At 43.6% G+C, this 19,156-nt stretch overlaps 1 protein-coding gene across 2 annotated transcripts in view; it reads right to left on the minus strand.

Annotated features, from left to right (window-relative positions):
• MAP3K3 (mitogen-activated protein kinase kinase kinase 3) overlaps positions 1–14,976 on the minus strand; it is a 41,031-nt gene extending 26,055 nt beyond the window's left edge. For both annotated transcript variants that reach the window (XM_056362150.1, XM_056362149.1), the window contains exons 1-5: positions 14,665–14,976; positions 8,150–8,271; positions 7,736–7,825; positions 4,594–4,634; positions 385–484 (exon numbers count right to left, since the gene is read on the minus strand). In XM_056362150.1, coding sequence (XP_056218125.1) covers positions 385–484; positions 4,594–4,634; positions 7,736–7,825; positions 8,150–8,271; positions 14,665–14,668 — 357 coding nt within the window. In that variant the 5' untranslated portion in view covers positions 14,669–14,976. The remainder of the gene's footprint in view (positions 1–384; positions 485–4,593; positions 4,635–7,735; positions 7,826–8,149; positions 8,272–14,664) is intronic.
• Between the last annotated feature and the right edge of the window lie 4,180 nt (positions 14,977–19,156).

A 19,156-nucleotide genomic window follows, 5' to 3' on the forward strand; every position in this document is an offset into this window, starting at 1 on the left:
AGCAACCCTGACTCTGCTATCGGACAGCTGAAGAAATTACTCTGGGACTGCCTGCAGCGCTCAGACTCTATATTTATTGGCCCGCAATAGTTGCTTTTAGCAGTCAAAATACCTCAAATACCTTTTTTTACTTCCCCAAGAGAGTCTCCCAAACAATACCAGTACAAGGAAGCAAGGTGCTGATGTTCATACAATACACACATCGGTGCGATGTTTTGTCAGTATCAGCATGTTTTCCTCTGGAGCAGAGTGATTCAACTATGGTTCGTATTAGAGGGAAGAACTGAAAATTAAATGTATGGGTACAGAATTTGGGACAGAAAAAGGAGGTGTCATCCAGAGAGAGCGTTACATGTCCCGAGCACCGATAACAACGTTCTGTACCTCATTGTTCATGTAGTGGAGGTCCAGTGGCTGGCCAAAGGCTGTTTTCACTTTCTGCTGCACATCTTCATAGCGCACAGGACGGACAAATGGGATAATTCTGGAACAAAAGAGAATCATGGACTGAATTCAGAGATACTGAAAATGCAATCAAATCAGATGGCTGAACCATTAAAAACACATTTGAATGTTCTCCGTTCATCCTCAAGCAGCCAATGAACTTTTCTGATTTGAATTAATTATTTCAGCAAGGAATTCTTGATCTATGGCCCATTTCCAAATGGTTTGTCAAAATGCAATATTCAGCTGAAGATTTCAAACAGAATGCCTTTGACCCTGCATAGGAAAGTATCCTTTACTGAATAAATGTCTTTCACATAACAGGATACAAATCTCTTATGCACTTTGGCTTAAAGAATACTGCCTCGTGCACAAAACACAAATACATTCAGTCAGAGTTGAATTAAAAGCCACAGAAGGCCCAAAGAACAAAAAAGTTTTTGGTTTAAGTACTCCAGTATCTGAATTCAAAACTCACTCCCTGAACATTTCCAAAATGCGTTCCAGTTGAAAGGTTTCGACAAACATTCCCACAACAAAGCCAGTCCCGAACTCCTGAAGAAAGGTACCAGCTGGAGGACACAAAGGAACCTGAAAACCCTCTTTCCCAAAGGTGGCCTGTGACATTAGGCCCATGTCAGCGCTCTGCAGGCTCAAGTCAAACATCTCCGGACATCTGAATCACAGGCTCACTGCGCTGTCTCTGCAGTGATCCTTCAAATCCTGGACAACACAGCAGGGACTTTTATTCAAGAGCTGAGGACAAATCTAACTGTAACTGTGCAACCATTTGTCACTCAGGGCTTGCTTTATTAAAAAAAAAAAAAAAGCCTTTTTAAAAAAAAATTAGAGGCCAAATAGATCAAAACTTAAATGCTGCTTCAGTTGTAACAGCAGTGGCACAGCTGACTTGCCATAATTCAGAATATGCATGTAAGACAGATATGCAAGACAGAATATTCACATAAGACAGATCAGTCTCATTCTCTCATGCTTCCTCCCTCACCAGTTATTTTCCCTAAGTAACGCATCTCTGGGCACCTTCACTGACTGACAGACACACAAAATATGCACAGATGTAAATTATTCTAATCACTTTCCCTTAGCCCAGAGCTTGGGACACACCAAACCCCCAGTTCTAGCACGCAGCCATTTCCTCACCAGTTGAATGGCACAAATGGCCTCAAGAAATCCAAAATGGCAACAGGCAGAGCCGTCCCCGGGGAACCCTGCAGAATCCTGTGGCACACGCATGCTTTTCAGAAAACGACAGTGTACTTTTGTTTGCTTTTATTACTGTTTTGCCTCCCTTGGGATAGAAACACTCATGTTTTAGGCAAAGTACTAACATGAAGTTCCAGCAAAGCATCTAAAACTGTTTGTTTTGCTGGAATGTTCTTCTGTAGGAAGCTGCCAAGTACTCAGAAAGTTGCTACCTTGACAGCTATGGAAAAGGATGATTTTTACCCTCTTCAGAAGAATTAGCAAGTAAAATACCCTGGGTCAAGAGCTGGAGGATCCAAACGTGAACTATAGTTTACGACCCACTGTTCTAGCAAACCAAGGACGTCTGCTGCTCAGCTCAGCAACCTACTTTCCATATCCTGACTGCACAAGGCCCAGATGGCTGGTGGTTCCTGCCTTCGGGCTCCTGAAACCAGACTTCTCGCCATCTCCTTCCACAGCCCATGAGACCACGCTGCATCTCCACTACTGGCGAGTTCAACAAACAGCGCTGGGACACAGCTGACAGCCACCAGCCTTCTGCGAGCTACCAGACCACGGCGATAGCTGCTCACCCCACCGCTGGAACTTGAAACAACTCTGCTTTGGCATAGCTGAAACACTGCCATAAAAAACCTGATTGTTAGCACTCCTCATGAATTCTGCCATCAGGCAGAAGTAAGACAACCTGAACGGACCACAGACACTCAAGACCTATCTTGCTCACAGGGGCAACTCTCTGAGCTCAGTGAAACCCTGAATCACCCCTGGGGCAGCTCACACGAGTTGGTGCTGAACGCGTGCTTTGGATAGAAGGCTTAAGTTTCCAGGCCATCCATCCAGCCTGCTTTGCCAGCACTCAGTATCCTTTCACGACATGCAGCTTTTGTTTTAAATAGATCTAGTGCTAGTTTGCTTCCTTAGCCCCTTCCCAGGAAGGGTTCATCTTAATACCAGACCTACAACATTCAGCTATTTAGAAATAATTGTCCTTGTTAAGAAGCAGCCCACAATAACATTTTCGACATATTACTAAGAAATCCATCCATGAAATTACAGTACTCTGGCACCGTACAAATGTAATTTAGCTCTCAGTTGAGCTGAAGCCCCTTATAAAGGCTTCCATTCTACACTCAGTGCATTAAAAAGCAGAGCTGTTCTCAGGTGCCACAAATTCTATTAGTTTAAAAACTCTGTGCACTCTTCTAACACAAAATCATGGACTGCAGGGTTTAAGGAGCCCATTCCTGCCTGACCACCTTAAATATTTGTGGTTACATCTGGCAGCTCCTCTGAAACCAAGCACACACACTTACATTCTCGGTGCAAGCTTGCTGTCTGTAACTGCATACCACTTTGGGAATGGGGAATTCAGGCGAGCGTAACTGCATAATTAGACTAACACACAATCAACCTTTTCATTTTAATGTTACTTCAGAAAAAAACCCCTTTCTTCTCTCCTGAGCTCTGTGCCATCTTAAATGCACTCAGGCAGAAGACATACAAGACGACAGGACTGTGGTGACAAGATTTTGCTTCCGAGTTACCTTGTGCTAACACGGTATCACAAGAAATTGTGCCGTATCGCACAGTGGTTCTGTTGTAGCCCACACAATGCCTCTGACACAGCAGAGCTGAGAAGATATGGCTGACAAAGGCAGCAGTAGATCCCAGCTACGATTACTTTTTAAATTTCAATTTGAGCAACCAAAAGTCCAGGTACTTTTACTGACGGAATTCACCATGTAGGACTTTGGTGAATGAAACAGTTCAATTTTTGAGGAAGACTTTACAAATTATTCTCTACTGCCTGCTTTACCAAGGAATGCCTCTGCTTTTCTGTTTTAGCAAAAATCCCTAAATCTGACAAAGGAGGATACTTGAGGAGGAGCTTAAGCACCCCAGCCAGTAACCTTTGCTAGGAACAGGCTATTAGCATCACTACATACAACTTGTGCTGTTGTATTATCCACATTAAATTTGCGTTTTATCATGGAACTGTGAACTACTTCACACTGAAAGTACTGTCTGGGATGGGAGAAACAAAAGGATTCCCATAGGATATCTGTGAAGGATAGCATATGAACTCCTGCTTACAATCCAATTAATTTCTTCAAAAAAAAAAGACAACTGGAACATAGCATCAAGATCCTTTTTGCCCCCTCAGCAAGAGCTCAAGAGCAGCCTCAAAGAGGCTGCAAACAAGCCTGGAGCCTTCCTGTATGCTCACACACACCGAACCGCCACAAATGGACTGAAGAGTTTCTCTCAATTAGATGGCAAATAGGGGGCTTCTCAAGACCTACTTTGAAATGTCTAGACAATTTTATCCATTGTAAACAATACTGTGAACACCAAAAATCTTAGTTCAGTTAATTCTGGGGTTTTTTTTCAAAATAAAGTCTCTCAAAACTAAGTATCAGAGGAAACAACAAAGAAACTTTTACACCAATGAAAAAAATCTTCACTTGCTGTATCTTTTGCTCAGTCACAGCAGGACAGTGATAGTGTAGGTCATCAGGAAATGAGAAACTAGAAAAGAATGGCGCTAATTTGATCAGTTTCATTTGGTATTAGTTAAATGAAACAAAAAGGGAACATATCTGAAACAAGGCTATCAGACTGAATTTCTTTCAGGCTGGACAGCTTTTTTAATATTACTGCAATTCACTTACAAACAGATAATAGGAAAATAAATCAAAGGGAAGTATTGCATGACACACTGATTTTTAAAAATAACCAGTTGGTTTTTATTTATATATTTTATTTAAAAATAACAAGTTGAGTATGACCTGTTTGCTATTGCATTTACTGTGTGTTTTTCATTCAAGAACAACGAAAGTGAAGCCAACAAAATGTTTAACCTAAATTACTGATGACTGTATTATTCTACTAAGCAAAGAATCATAGTGAAGACAGACTTACCGTCTTTCCCCGTTATGTTCAAACTTTATCCTTACATCATTCTGCAGAAGAAAGAACAAAAGTTTAGTTTACAGTGAAACTTGGGCATGCATAACAGTAGACAAATGGATATAATATGATTTTAAGGCCCAAACACAAAGCAGGTCAATTTGTGATTGCAGTTGGCATCAACTCCTTACAAGGCTACCAGAACACAAGTCTAATTAACTTTCTCCATGGAAGCTGAAGCAGACCATGGCCAACAAGTGGCTGACATGTAAACACAGCAGCATGAAAAACGAAGAAATTGCTAAAGGAGCAAGAGAAGCAAACAGGTAAAAACTTGTAATTTTTCTTAACTGTCAATTAAACAGAGGACACTGAAATATACTTTAAGGAAAATTAATCTATTTTTATCACTGCATGGCAAAAATCTGAAATTGAGTCCATCTGCATATTCATCTGAACTGAAGCTGATTTTCTTTCTTTGTGCATTCTCAAAGCAAGCACATTTTCTTTTATGACAAAAAAAAAAAAAGACACACAGGGAATGTGCTATGTTCTCTATTCTTAAGACACAGACTAAATCTCTCCTTTTGCAAAAATGCATAGTTTGAATTTCAGGGGCTGAAGTTACAAACAAGTTAACTATATGTCCTCTTTTAAAGTGCAAAGGGGTCATCATCTGTATCTGGCAGATGGTTAAAAGCACTAATGGCACAACCTGTGCATTTCACTGTAAACTTAAAAAGATGCGATGTGGCACGGAAGAGTCAACATGCTGAACTTTCAACTCTGGAGATCAAAGTTGAAATCCCAATTTAGGTCACAAAGATAAAAATAAAAGGGAAAAATCTGCTCTGATAAGACTCCATAATTTCTGCCGCACAATTTATGTGATTGGAATAGATTAAGCCATCTGTGAAAGCCTCAGACAATAGGCAATCATACATCTAGGAACTTCAAAAAAAACGTGGCCAGGAAATGCTCTTTAGCTAGAGGAAGTATCTGGCAGACCTAGTGGTCAAGAATGCAGTTCAAAGGGACCACGCAATCACTGCAAGTACACAGTATTCCTGCAGCCGTACTGTAGGTGCAGAATCGAGCATGACAAACGAGCTTCCCAAGCAGAGCAATCATCTGCAGGTGGGTAATTTACACCTCGCTTTAACAAGGACATGTTGTCAGAGGGGGGAAGAGAAAGAACTTACTCTAGTATGACACCAAAATGAAGCAAGTTTTGGAGAACTCGTTTTAACTGAAGAATAAGGGGAAAAATGCAACAGACAGCACAGGAATAATGAACTTTCCAACTACTTATGAACCACCTGTTTCTTAGACAAAATGGATGGAGAAATGACCCCTTTATGTTAGGAATTTCAGGGAAGGAAGGCTCTGGATATTTTTTTTTTCAAATGCTATACTATTCTTAGTAGCCCAGTCCAAGGAAACTAAATAGGACTGCTTGGATGAAATTGAATTAAAGTAATTTTTCAGATTAAATTTTACCTCAAGATGCATTTTAGGTCATGAAACAGCTAAGTGACAAAGCTCTTGCTAATTAAAATTAGACAACGTTAAAAGATCCTCAGGGCTCTTTGGAAACCTTTCTTCAGCTCGCTGGTACCTAAGCGAACTGAAACACCTTTCTCCACTCCACTGCATACTTTCAAACCCATAATTTGTAACAAAGGGAAGGAGGGATAGAATTTGGCATGTATCTCCTGATGATTTTTCCAAAAGGATCAGACACTAGCCATTCGTGTTTCTTTTTCAAAGATCTAAGAAAAGGTATTCGAAGTGATCTTCGTGTTTATATTTCAGAAAGAACCTAGAAGAGTTAAACATCTAGTGCTTTTTGTTTCCTTCGAAAACAGTGAACCTGTCACCTATTTAAACAACTTCTTAGAAGCAACTCACATGAACTGTCCTGAGAGATGACTAAGAAAGCAAATCCAAGTTTAGTACTTTGGCATTCCAGTTCCGTGATGTGGTATCACAAATAACGATTACAGATCTTGATTTAAGACATCTCTGAATTTATGTTTCAAAGTGATTTGGAAAGGATTTTGTACTACTCCATCTACAGACTTGTCCAGCCCATTCGAGGAAATCCCAGATCCCAGCTGAACAAGTAGATTATGAGCAGACAAAGCATAAGGAAGAGACAGACATGAACTTTAAAGCCTGCTCCAGAAAGCTTAAGCCTGTAATAGGAATAAAACCGGAAAGAGTTATTTTACTGATACAGGCAAGTTCTCTGTTAACGTCAGTCTAACTGCCAGTAACTCAATTTAATTTTTTAAGACCACAATGGAAAAACAATTCTTGACTGAAATTGTTGCTTTTGTGTTGAAGTATTTCGTTCAAATGACACGCAGCACCTACTGACAGAGCAATATTATTCTGTGCTTTCTTCCTGCCAGAAAGTCAATGCAATAGTTTTCTTTATGACAAAAAGAGTCTCTAGCAATGTTAAACAAACCTATAGAGACTTTCAAGTATTGACCCTGCCACTTACTACCCTGGGAAAAGTATTTCTTTTGAACAGGGAAACAGGGAAACACATCCCCATACCCAAAAATAAGGGTTAGTTTCAAACCTGTCTTCATGCGACATGCAACTAGGTAACTCCAGACCACCCTCCCCATCAAGGATGCTGCCTCTCGTCAGACACCTGCAAATAGCTGCTTCCTTTTTCCCTGAAGCAAGGTTTGTCACCCTTTCACTAACGCCAGTCCTTTCAGGCAATCTCCTTCGCTGTTCTTGGATCAACCTCAGTTTGATTACCTTTTATCAGGATCTTCACTCTGTATTCACATGCGGTCTGAATCATGTGAAGATGAGACCAGCATTAGCTCACTATCCAACAGACTGCTTTATGCAGCTTTAAACTGCAGCGGCCTCCTTCTACATCAGAAATGGAAATACTTGTTTCCTTTTCATCATTATGCTTCTCAGTTCCCTGCTTCAAATTTAAGTATCATTTCCATTACAATGAGAAGCACATCATACTGCTACTTCATGACACAGTCAGTAAGGAAAAGCTTTCCTGGCCTCCCACACCTGCTTAAACGCATTCTACAAAGGTCACTGCACACAACTTTAAAACATGCCCCTAATTTATAAATGCTAATATTGAATAGGAAGCCAGTTTTCTTACCGGAATTTTTTTTTCTTCCACTGCAGAGGCACACTGGTTTGTTATTGCAGGGCTGCCCAAGAGGGGTGGACTGCTGGCACTGTGTTTTTTCTTTAAAAATAATAAAGTCATTTAAGAAAACGGTGATATGCTCGTGAAACCAGAAAATCACTTGGTAAACTTTTTAGCGAATCTAGGCAGACCGAACCCCATCAGAAACACATATAGGGGGAAGGCAGAATACCAAGATGTTGCAAATTATCAACTCTACCCTCCCTAGTCCATAACGGTAAGTGTTGGCAACGCAGCCGGAGCACGAACAGGCAGCTAACCCACCGGTGACGCTGCAGCTGCCAGAAGTGCCAGGCACGACACAGACAGCGGGCCCTTGGCCTCCAGGGAAGGATTGCAGGGAGGCACCGCATGGCCCCTTACCTGTTTGTTGGAGTGAGCAGCGTCTTTGTTCTTCATGGTATCATATCCAGTCAGTCTGTGACGTCGGCTCATCTGGAGTGCTACCAGGTCCTTCATGATGGATTTCAAGGCCTCTTGTTCATCTGTGATGCACAAGAATTTTAGCAGTAAGTCACCTGGGTGAGTATTGGCCATAACACTTCCCCACTTGTTTTCTGCTGACTCACAAAACGGAAATCCTTTTTAGGATCTTTGCAAATACACTGTAATTTCATGTAGCCATAAAAAGCCCAGACTTGAGCTAATATCATGAAGTAGTAAAAAGACGGATTAAATTTTAAGTCATTTATCCAATGCCACAAACGGATCTGGCCATAGGAAGATTCGGAATAAATATCCCCAGCCTCTAGTTCTGTTAAAATGGCTTCACAACAAACTACAACTTGGGCAGGTTTGCTAGATCATCATAGATCATTTAGGAGGGGCAAAGTGATGTGCTTCTGCCAAGGAAAACCTGGTAAGAATCTGTTCTTTCCAATTTTATATCCTGTTAACTTAGAATTCTTGCTTGCTAGTGGAACAAACCACAGCCTGTAGAGAGAAAAATGAAAATCTGGACAAAGAGTCATCTCAGAATATCTCTGCATACAAATCCACTTGCACCGATTTCCCCAACACATTCCTCTCTTCCCCCAAAACACGCCGATGGAACAAAGTTCAAACCATTTTATGAGATTTCAAGATCTACTGAACAGATTCAAATCACACAGCATTAAGAACGCTGTCTGCTGGCAGACTGCAATGCAGCAGGTTCAACTCCAGGCTCCTTGCAAATGCAGGAAAATAAGACAAGCTGAAATTTTTCTTATACATACTACTGACTGAAAATTACTTTCTGAAGCTAAGACTCCTGATGTAACCAATTTAAAGTGTTCTTCAATTTCTTGTTAGTTTTGAAGAGAGAAGTGATATTTAGCAGAAATTTGTATGAAGTCTAGAGAAAAAAAAAAAAGACAAAAGGAGAAAAACGCATCGTAGCTGAGCTGTGACGGATTGCTAGCATAAAGGTGTCTAAAAGCTAGTGCGAATATTCCTTTGCTTTTTCAAGCATAACAATCCTAAATTCCTTGATACTGCAGAAGGTAGAAGTTGACATGTGAAGTGTGGTTCACAAAGGCGACTGCACCAGCCTCTTTGCTCCCAGGCACTGGGCCCCCAGCGATGCGATCACGCAGAGGATCTGCGGCTGGCACCCTCCTGCCTACTGGATTGCTGGGCTGCTGTCTCACATACAAAGACTCAAAGAGCTTTCAGGGATAAAGCGTTGTTTCCTTGCAAATAATAGGTCCAGTTAAATCCTTCCCGATAGCGAGGTATAATTTAGGGATGAAATTTGAAGCAGTGATTGGATCAGCTCTGAACATGCCCAGAAGAATGTGCCCTTTCTAAAAGAGTCTGGTTGGACTTGACCACCGGGTTTGGATGTAAAGCTTTTTTTAATTATTTATTATTTATTTTTTTGACAATTCAGACTTTTGGAAGTGATGTGAACAGGTCATGCATAGATGAAATTATCACAACCCTACTCATACGACAGTGTATCAGGTGTGCACTGCTTGATATGCTAGGTTCCTCCTTTCTTCCCTGCGCCCACAAACACATCACTTCAGCGTGTTCAAATTCAAATGAACATTTTTGAAGCAGTTTTGTAAATAACCGAAACTTCATTTTAGAAATCCAGCATGGCTACACACTCGTTTGTGACTCGTGGCATTGCTCTGGATGGGTAATGGCTTTCATTTGTACATGTTGTCCTGGGTACGTTAAATGACGGACTGTCTCACATCTGTATTTCTCTGTAAAAGGGACTCATTGGGACTATTTGTTTCTCCCATTTCATGTTATGCATTTGTTCATGAGTGTCTCTAAAAGAAGCCAGCTTATATTTTATGCAGAAGACTGGGCTCATAATTAATGTCTGAATAACAAACTAGATTTTCGCAACGGCTGAAGATGACAGATGTGGGACATATACAGCTTCGCAAGCACACAGGGAGTGAACACTACCAAAATTTAGAAGCAAAAAGGGGGAAAAAAATATACCTATTTGTAAGGGGGCAACAGCTAAAAACCCACCAGTCAGAACAGAAGTCACACTAACATTATTTTTGGTAAGACCAACAGTTTCTGCCCAGAAGGTCTGCTTTAGTACTAACACTAGAGCAGCGGCACTTCCACTATGGCCTTCAACATGTATTCCCAAAAAACAGAGACATCAGACCTAGGCCAGGCGACAGAGGAGAATGGAAAGAAATCTCCCACTGCATTTGCAGAAGGTGTTAATTAAGAGTAAAACCCTTAAAAAAGGAAAGCAGAGCAGAGCAAATAAAGTTATTTTAAAAACCCCAAAATCAAAACCCACCAAATCGCTGCTGTCCAAGACAAGCCAAATGAGACAATAACTACATTGTGGTAGTGCAGGAGGGAGAGTACTCCTTGAAATTCCAACTGCATGCAGAAGAAGCAAGGGGTATAAGTAACACAACCAAAGCAAGAGGTTGCTTTTTGAAAAGCACATCAGCCAAAGGAAATAATTGCTAGGATCTATCTCAGCACTAAGTAACCCCTTGTGGGAGGAAAATGTGAAAAAACAGTTGTGAATGAAGTTAAAGTTCCAGGTAGCTAACAGCACAACTTTTTTTTTTGTTTTGTTTTTTTGAATTGTTTCCAACTTTACATATGAACATTTAACCTTTTACCTTACTGGAGTGTCTCCAATTTACTCTTATTCTTTAATCTTGTTTGATATTAAGCATAGCCTTTGAGTCACCTGGCAGACAAAGACAGTAACTTTGCACGACAAAACATTACAAATTATGGACTGGCATATCCCTGGAGCGCCTACCACCCAAAACACGCTGTGAAGAGCTGGGATACAAGTTTTCCACTACAGTGCAGTTTGGGTTTGGCCAGATATCAGGAGGATGAAGAAGAGCTTGTCTTGGCAGAGTTCCTTTGGGCAAGAAGCAAAAACAGCTATGAAAGCAGTTTATAACTTAAGCACTCACGACAAGAAATCAAGTCAATCAAAGAGCACGTCTGTGAATAAAAACTCACATCTGAACAGTATGGCACATCACTTGAAAATAAGGATCGATGCAGTTGTTGGCTACAGGTGTTTTGATCCCAAAGCCCAGGCAGTGTATAAAGTCAGGTTTACAGTGTCCCATGTGAATGAGGAAGTGGGCAAAGAGGACAGGCATCTAACCAGTAACGCATCTCTTAATAAAGACTGTAGCTCAGCTACAGGGTGTATTTATTTATTAGCTAAGGCAACTTGTGAATTTACAATATGCTAAGACATTAAACTCTTAAGGGCAGCACCTGCCAAGTGTCTAACCCCGTTAGTGCATGCAAGGTCTGTCTCTCGCTGTAAACTCAGCTTCCTCCATTGGCAATTGCTAATGCTGAAACCTTACTTGCATCCACGCAAAAAGAAACACGTAATGTAGTAGCAAAGGCTGATGGAACAACTTCAGGTGCATCTGAACCTTACGTGATCATACGTTTTATTATAGCTATACACTGAGCTATGGGCTCCCCGGTACCAAAACATACACTCTGTAATTCATCCCTGTGTTGGTGAGGTAGGAAATGATGGAGTATGAATCTTTTCAAAACGTAAACGTCAAATATTGATCTGAAGCTTGTGCAGGGAAAAAACGTTTCCAGTTAGGATAGCACTGCACTGGATTTAATGTTGAGAAGCATGAATACTTCTTTATTTCCATCAAAATAGAGGATTTGCATAGATCAACTTTAAAGAAGCACGTGCAGCAGCATCACATCAATCACACAATGCAAAAGTTACTACAAATGAAAATGAAGCGATTTTTGAAGCGCACTGAGAGACCCTGTTTTGCTAGGTCTCCAGTAGGTCTGGGAAACACAGTTCTGCTTTGTGCGGGAAAGATGTTGTCCAGGAAATGCTTTTCATGTTTTAAAAACTACACTCAAGGATTTTTACAACATCGATAAAAGGGAACTGCTACTCACAGAGAAAGCTATTCCTCTACATAAAGCATTTATTTCAATACACAGCTTCTTACACAGGTCTCAGCAAGTCAGTGTATTTGCTGTGGCAGAAATGGAAACAGTGTTGAAAAAAAATCATGAAGTTCAAACAGTAAAAGCATCTGCACATTGGTAAAAACAGGAAGTCTGTAAACTCCTGTAAACCAGGATGCTATTTTATATAGCATGATAATAGAAGACACGATGCCACATTTGTTTCAAAAAGAAAAGAAGTGAACAAGTAGGTGCGTGTTTGTTCCCTGCCACCACAGCAGCACAGCTGATTGTTTGTGCAAGTGATCGGCAGATCCAGGGGCAATGAGTGAATTTCACAAGTGAGGCAGACAAACCGAGTACGGCTTAAAGCTCTGAGAAAAGTTTTTGAAAAAGCTTAAATTTTGAATCCTTCACTGTGGACAGTCTTAGTGGTAACAAGATGCTGTTCTGCCCGATTTTTAGGAAACTGCAAGCGACCTGGTTTGCAGGCTTAAAAGAGAAATCGGCACTTCTCTATGAACCTGGCACATGCGGTGTGTATTTGGGGTACCTCTTCCCAGCCACAAATCAAAAAAAATATAGGTTGGGATTTAAGCTGGTCCTAACCTGCCGGCTCAGCCCTGCTCCCCTCCCCCACGGCGCACCGGGAGTGTCACCACCGCTACAGCCGGGAGCTCCACGCTCGGCCATGGGTGCGTGTGCGAGCCAAGGGAAGGAAGTGACACAGGCAGGAAAAAAGAGCAGATCGAGGGAAAGACTCAACTGCAGCTGGGCCTGCAGTGCGCGTTTCGTCTAGGCCTGCCACGCATCATCCAGTCCGAACTCTGCTCTCCCTTCCAGTTCACAGATAGATGTGGATTTCTCTGTATTAGAAGCAGGTATCTGTATTTTAAACGCTGCCAAGGAGCTCTCTGTAAGGAAACAAACCTCCGCCACAGCACCTTCTGTAAAGGGCCAGAGAATCGCTCACAGCGAGCTTCAGCTGCGCCAGAGGAGCTATGACACACCGTGATACCAAGCTCTCACTGTCAGCCACCCCACGCAGCTTTCAGGCTACTATACAAAAAACAAGATGGAAGAAATGCAGAGTGGGATACAGCCTGTTACCCATTATTAATTAGACTATTTGATCACAACTACCTAATGAATTTAGACCTTCCCTATTATGAGCGATCTGCTTGCAGCCGTACCATGATACAACACGAGCACGCAACACTACGGTGGAGCAGCCCACAAAACTGTACTTTTTTCATTCTGTGCTCACATGTTTACCAACACGTATCCAATTGCCGTTGGAAAACACTTCCATGGAAATCCAGCTTCTTCCTTCTCTGCTATTTTAAGCTTCTGTACTACCTGGCTGGCTCCTTTAGAGAAGATACAGACCAAATAATACTATCCCAGTCTTTATGAAAGAGAAGCCTACTGATGGATCTGCATCAATCTGTTGTATTTACAAAATTAAAGCAGAATACAGAGGAAATAAAGTTGTTGCTCAAAGCCAAAGTACTGCATTAACAATGCTTTGTGAATTTACCATATAAGCAACTAATTAGCATACTGACTAAATAACGAAGGACAGTCTTGGAAAACTAAACTTAGTTGTAGGAAGGAAACACTGAAGTTGCAGCCCACAAAACCATGCAACTCCGCACTTATGACAGCAGTAGTAATTCCCTGGCTAATAAGCAAACAGGAGTAAGTTCTGGTCTACAGAAAATAACCTTTTAATTCTAAGTACACGAAACCCCTCTTTAAACGGAAAGGGGAACTAGGTAATACAAACACACACACACACACACTCCCATCGCCATAAGCAGTTCCTTATACAGGACACACAGTCCAAAAGAAGGATCATTCAGGTTCAGTTACAGCAACTTCTGAAAGCAGCATTTTACTCTGGATAGAGCGCTCCGCCGGCTCCTCTGCTTGCTGGTATGTGTCGCCGTCTGGGTTAATTATGGCGAATGAGAACCCACTGGAAGCTTCACAGAGAAAAAAAAACCTATTTTGACAGACTCCCAAGCTGCAATTAATACCACAGTAGAAGTTTTCCTAATTCAATTTAAGCACGTAAATTCCCGTCTTACCGACGGGCAACCGGGTTCTGAGCAGCTGCGGCAGAGGCCCCAGCGCCCCCGCCCGAACCCCTCACCCAGCCCGGCCGGGGGTGCCTGCGCGGCGGGGCCGGGGCTCCGCGCCCGCGGTCGCAGCACCGGGGGCCTCCTCACGATTTGAAAGAAGACCCTCGCAGCCGCGCTGCTGCCCGGGGCGCAGAAGCAGGCCGGGGCAGCGGGACCGGGCCCGCCGGAGGCCGCAGGCCCAGCCGGCCCGAGGGACGCGGGCGGCCGCAGCACCGAGGCCGCCCCCCCCCCCCCCCCAGCCCCGCTCGCGTTCGGCTCCCTCAGCCCGCTGCCCCCCGGCCCGCACCGCGGGGCGCTCCCCACCCGCGCAGCGGCTCTCACCCATCTCGGCGGGCGGTGGGCCCGCGCCCGGCGGGCGGCGGCGCGCTGAGGGACGGGGCTGTCACCGCCGCGGCTCCATGGCGGCCGGGCCGAGGGGGAGGGCTCACAGCCGCCGCCACATTCCCAGGCCCGCGCCGCCGCCGCCTCCTTCCGGCGGCCGCGCTCCGCGTGCCGGCGCGGCGGCGGGGGTGGGAGGGGGCACGGGCGGTCCCGGTCGCTCCCCGCCGCCGCCGCCACAGGGCGCCCGGGCCGCCAGCAAAACAAACCGCTCGGCGGCCGCCGCGCACCCGCCGCCGCCGCCTGCCAATCACAGGGGCCGACCCGCCGCCGCCTGCCAATCCGAGCCGCCGAGCCACCCACCCGACGGCGCCGCTCGCCAATGGGCGTGCGAATGTCGCCGCCGCCCGCCCCGCCGGCTACCAATCACGGGGGCCCGTTCCGCTGGCGGGTTAGCCCTACCCCCTCCTCCGGCCACTAGGCGGAGCAACCCCGTCCCCGCCCTCAGCGGGCTGCCAATCAAGGTGACGGACGGCTCCGCTGGCCCGCCCCAGCGGCCGGGTTCTGGAGCCGGGGCGCGCTGCTGGGTCCTAGAGTCCGCCCAGGGCAGCGGGACGCAGCCACGCGTCAGCCCCGCTCCTTCCCCCCGCCGCCCGCCCCTCCGCCTGCCGGGCTCCCCATCGCCACCAACGTGTCCTGGAGGAGGGAGCTTGTCCCCCTGCACGCTGACCCCGGGGCTTTGCTCCCCTCCTGCCCCCAGCTCGGCAATGCATTTAATTGCTGCTTTAAAAGCATCTTTTTAAGGGCTGCGGTGGGTGGGTGGGAAATCCCCAACCAAAACCAGTTCAAGCGTGTTCAGAAGACACTACACGCAGGATTCTTCTGGTTTCAAAAGAAAAGTGTGAGACAGTTAATTACCCAGGGCACCTGTGGCTCCTCAGAAGTGTTCTAATCAGAGAGCCCGTTGCCCTCGGAGCCTGGCTCGGTCCCCAGGCTGCGATAAGTGGCAAATGGAACAGAATAAACAGCTCACCGGCTTCTTAAACCTTCAAAAGCACTGGTTAGCGGTGGGCTTGGCGGTGTTAGGCTTACAGTCGGACACGATGATCTCAAATGTCCTTTCCAAGCTAAATGATTCGGTGATCCTGTTTCATCGTCCCCACGGTCACGATGTTTCCATGTGCTGCAGTCGCACAGTGTCTGTCAAAGTTACTCACTGTGAAAGTTGTGTTCTGGAGCCAACCTGTAGGAGCCAGCTCTAGCCTAGTTCATTAAAAGCTCATCATTTCCTCCCCCCCCCCCCTTCGATTTAGGAGTTCATCTTAATGAGAAAGTGTTTTCGCCATTTAGAAGTGGAGTTGCTGACCTGCTGCATCCACTCACTTGATATAGGACACTTGAGGACAAATTTTTTTTCAGCTTTAGCATCTCAGTTTGGCAAGCCAACTTGAACACATGGACCATAAGCAGGACACACTCTTGCTAAAAAGCTCACCAGTGACACTAAATACAAACAACTTGGAAGAGCAAAACCCCCAAACCAGAACAAACGTACCACACAACAGATTTTCATAGATATTAGAACAAAGGAGGACTACTATGACCATCAAATCTGACCCAGCAATTCTACTCAGAGTTCATAAACTGCGTTTACATCAAGTCATACCTTTTAAAGCGACATCCAGGCTTCGTTCAGCTGCTCTTTCCCAGCTTCTGCCTCCATTCCACCTGTGGGATGATATTTTTTTATAGTCTTTTCCACAAAAGGGACAGCAGAGGGGCAGTGGTATTTGTGGTATTGTTGTTGGTTTGGTTTTTTTTTTTTTTTGGGGGGGGGTGGGGGTTGGGGTTTTTTATGTGTGTGTTTTGGGTTTTGTTTTTTTATTATTATTATTTTTAATTTTTTAAATTATTTTTTTAAAAGTAGTATAGGCCTTCTTCCCTGGTGTGGCAATGGCCATTCCTGCTGCTGGGAAACTCACCTCGAGCAGATGTTCTAGCAGCAGCTTTCCAATCTGGCAAACGTCTAGCAGCAAGTGCATTGTTTTTTGAGTGGTTTTGCTCGCAAGCAACACAGCAGCAACGTCAAAGAGGTTATATCAACTGGATAAGCCACACAAAGAAGAAAACTGGATTGGAAAGGGATATTTCTCAAAAGGGTGCCAGAATCTAAATCCCACACACCAGGAAGAATTTGGGACTTAGCCAAAGCATGACAACAATACCTATGATATCATTAATAATTTTTTTTAAACTGTCTAGATGGTATAATAAAGAGATTTCACAATGTCATACTAGGTGGACATGCAGATCTATAAAGGAATGCTTAGATCAACAGATCCAGCCTCTCTAGAGCAAGCAGCTGTGGACAAAGCCAATAATATAACTCTGAAGCTGGCCCGCTTTGAGCAGAAGGCTGGGCTAGATGACTTCCACAGATTCCACCTTGAAGTTCCCATCTTAAAGCCAGACTGGTGCTGTTAGTATTTAAGACTTCTCTTTTTCACTCCCTCCTGTCTTATTGCTGCGATGCTAGAAAAGCATTTCTAGCTTTCCTGTCTAAACTATCCCATTTTCACGTCCAGCTTACAGCCATTTGTTTTCATCTCAAGATTATCCTTTTACTTAAATAATCCTTTCCTCTTCCCTAGTATTTGCTCTCTAAATACATCAAGAAGATAATCATATCTCCTTTCAGGCTCCATTGTAATAGGCAAGCAAGCCGCTCTGTCTTCATAAAGCAAGCTTTGCATTTGTGGTATCTTTACAGTGGCCTTTTTTGCCCTGTTCCAGTTTGAATTCCTCTTGTCTGACAGCATCTTTATTGATCTTGGACCAACTTCTCTACATGCTTTTTCACAGCTTCATGGTGGCTCATCACTATCCTTTATCAACCACTAAATCCCAGCTTCCTTTCCTCACTAATTTTCAAGTAGTAAAAGAACTCAGCATCCTTCACAAATTTCTCCTTGCCCCTCAATTCACAGCCTTGCACTTTATGCTGCTACATTTCATCTCATTTCTATTTCTCACTCTTCAAAGTCATCAGTTCTCTAAGATATTCTAGTTCCCTTGTATTATTGAAGCCTCCCACTTGTTCATCACCAAATTTAATTATCACACTCGCTTTTTGTGCCAAGGTTGTTACAAAAAGGCTTTAGTGAGATTACTCTTGGGACCAGAACTGGAGAGATTTAATATTAATTCCCCACAGTACTAGCCCTGATGTCAGAATGCTCCATTGTCACCTTACCATTTGGTATTTTTGTCTGTTTTCCAGTTTTTACATGCTTGCACATAAAATTCTCAGCTGAAGTCCTGTTAAATGAGATCGATTGCACGTCCTTCACATAGAAACCTGTTTACTTAAGTCCAGAAGATATTAGACTAACTAGTTGCAGCTTGTGACAGTGAGCCAGGAGTTCCCAGCAGATGGTAGGAGACAGCCACCCTGGTAAAACATGGTCTTTCCATCTCCAACTGCCCAGGATGTCTGGATTTCACTGAAGCCTCCTCCACCTCCTGTCAAATCAAAACTAAAATCACTTGTCTGTAACAGTTCATCACTTCAGCTACCTATCAAACCTAGTTCTAGTGATTTTTATCTGCCAATTTGTGCTTCTATTCTCATTTTACATTACCACAACGCTATATATACACAAGTACTGTTAGGCTTCCTTTTGGACCACCTTTTGGACCCCCCTTGTCTTTTTTTTGCTTCTTTTCCCTAGACAAGCTGGTACACCCTTCCTAAACTGGAATTAAAGTTTCTACCAAAACAGATGCAAATTTTTTGTATAATTTGAGGGAAAAAAGAAAAAATGGAGTAATTAGTTTTCCACCTTTACTGCCTACTTAATGCTATGCTAGTTTTGTGCATAAGAATCAGGTTATTTGTTTTGCCAATAACGCTATGGTACAAACTGATATTCTGTGGCTTTCCACCCAGATTGCCCACATCCTTTCAAAGCTGCGGCTTTCCAGAAGAGAAGCTTCACTACTGCAAACAGCAACTACAAAATATACTTAATTCTTCAACTTAAAGCTCTTCAGATTGTTTTGAGATTGTTTCATGTAAAACCATCAGTAAAGATATTCAGGGAGTTTCTCCAGGAGCTGCTATGTTTATAATTAGCCCATTTGTTTTAAAGGAACTTCATAGAGGCCTAATTGTTTAATGCTGTCACGCAGCATGAAGTAAGAAAAGGAAATGTAATCCCTATTTTAGGGATTAAAGGGCACTGCACAGAGAGCCATTGACTTGAAGTCTGGAGTAGACCTTTGGGATTTCACTCCTGGCATCTTTTCCCAGCCTCTTAATCACTATGCCATCATCTTATTTTCTATTTTGGTGGAGTTTCCATTTTCTGAAGCATACCTGTCTGACTCAAAGAGCCTCTTCTTCTTGCTATCAGATGTACTATTTCTTCTTTCCTTCCCGTTTCCCTTCTTGTTTAGGTAGACACATCCTTCCTGGGGAGCTGAGCAGTCTCCA

Source organism: Falco biarmicus, chromosome 17 (assembly GCF_023638135.1).
Source record: "Falco biarmicus isolate bFalBia1 chromosome 17, bFalBia1.pri, whole genome shotgun sequence".
Classification (NCBI taxonomy): domain Eukaryota; kingdom Metazoa; phylum Chordata; class Aves; order Falconiformes; family Falconidae; genus Falco; species Falco biarmicus.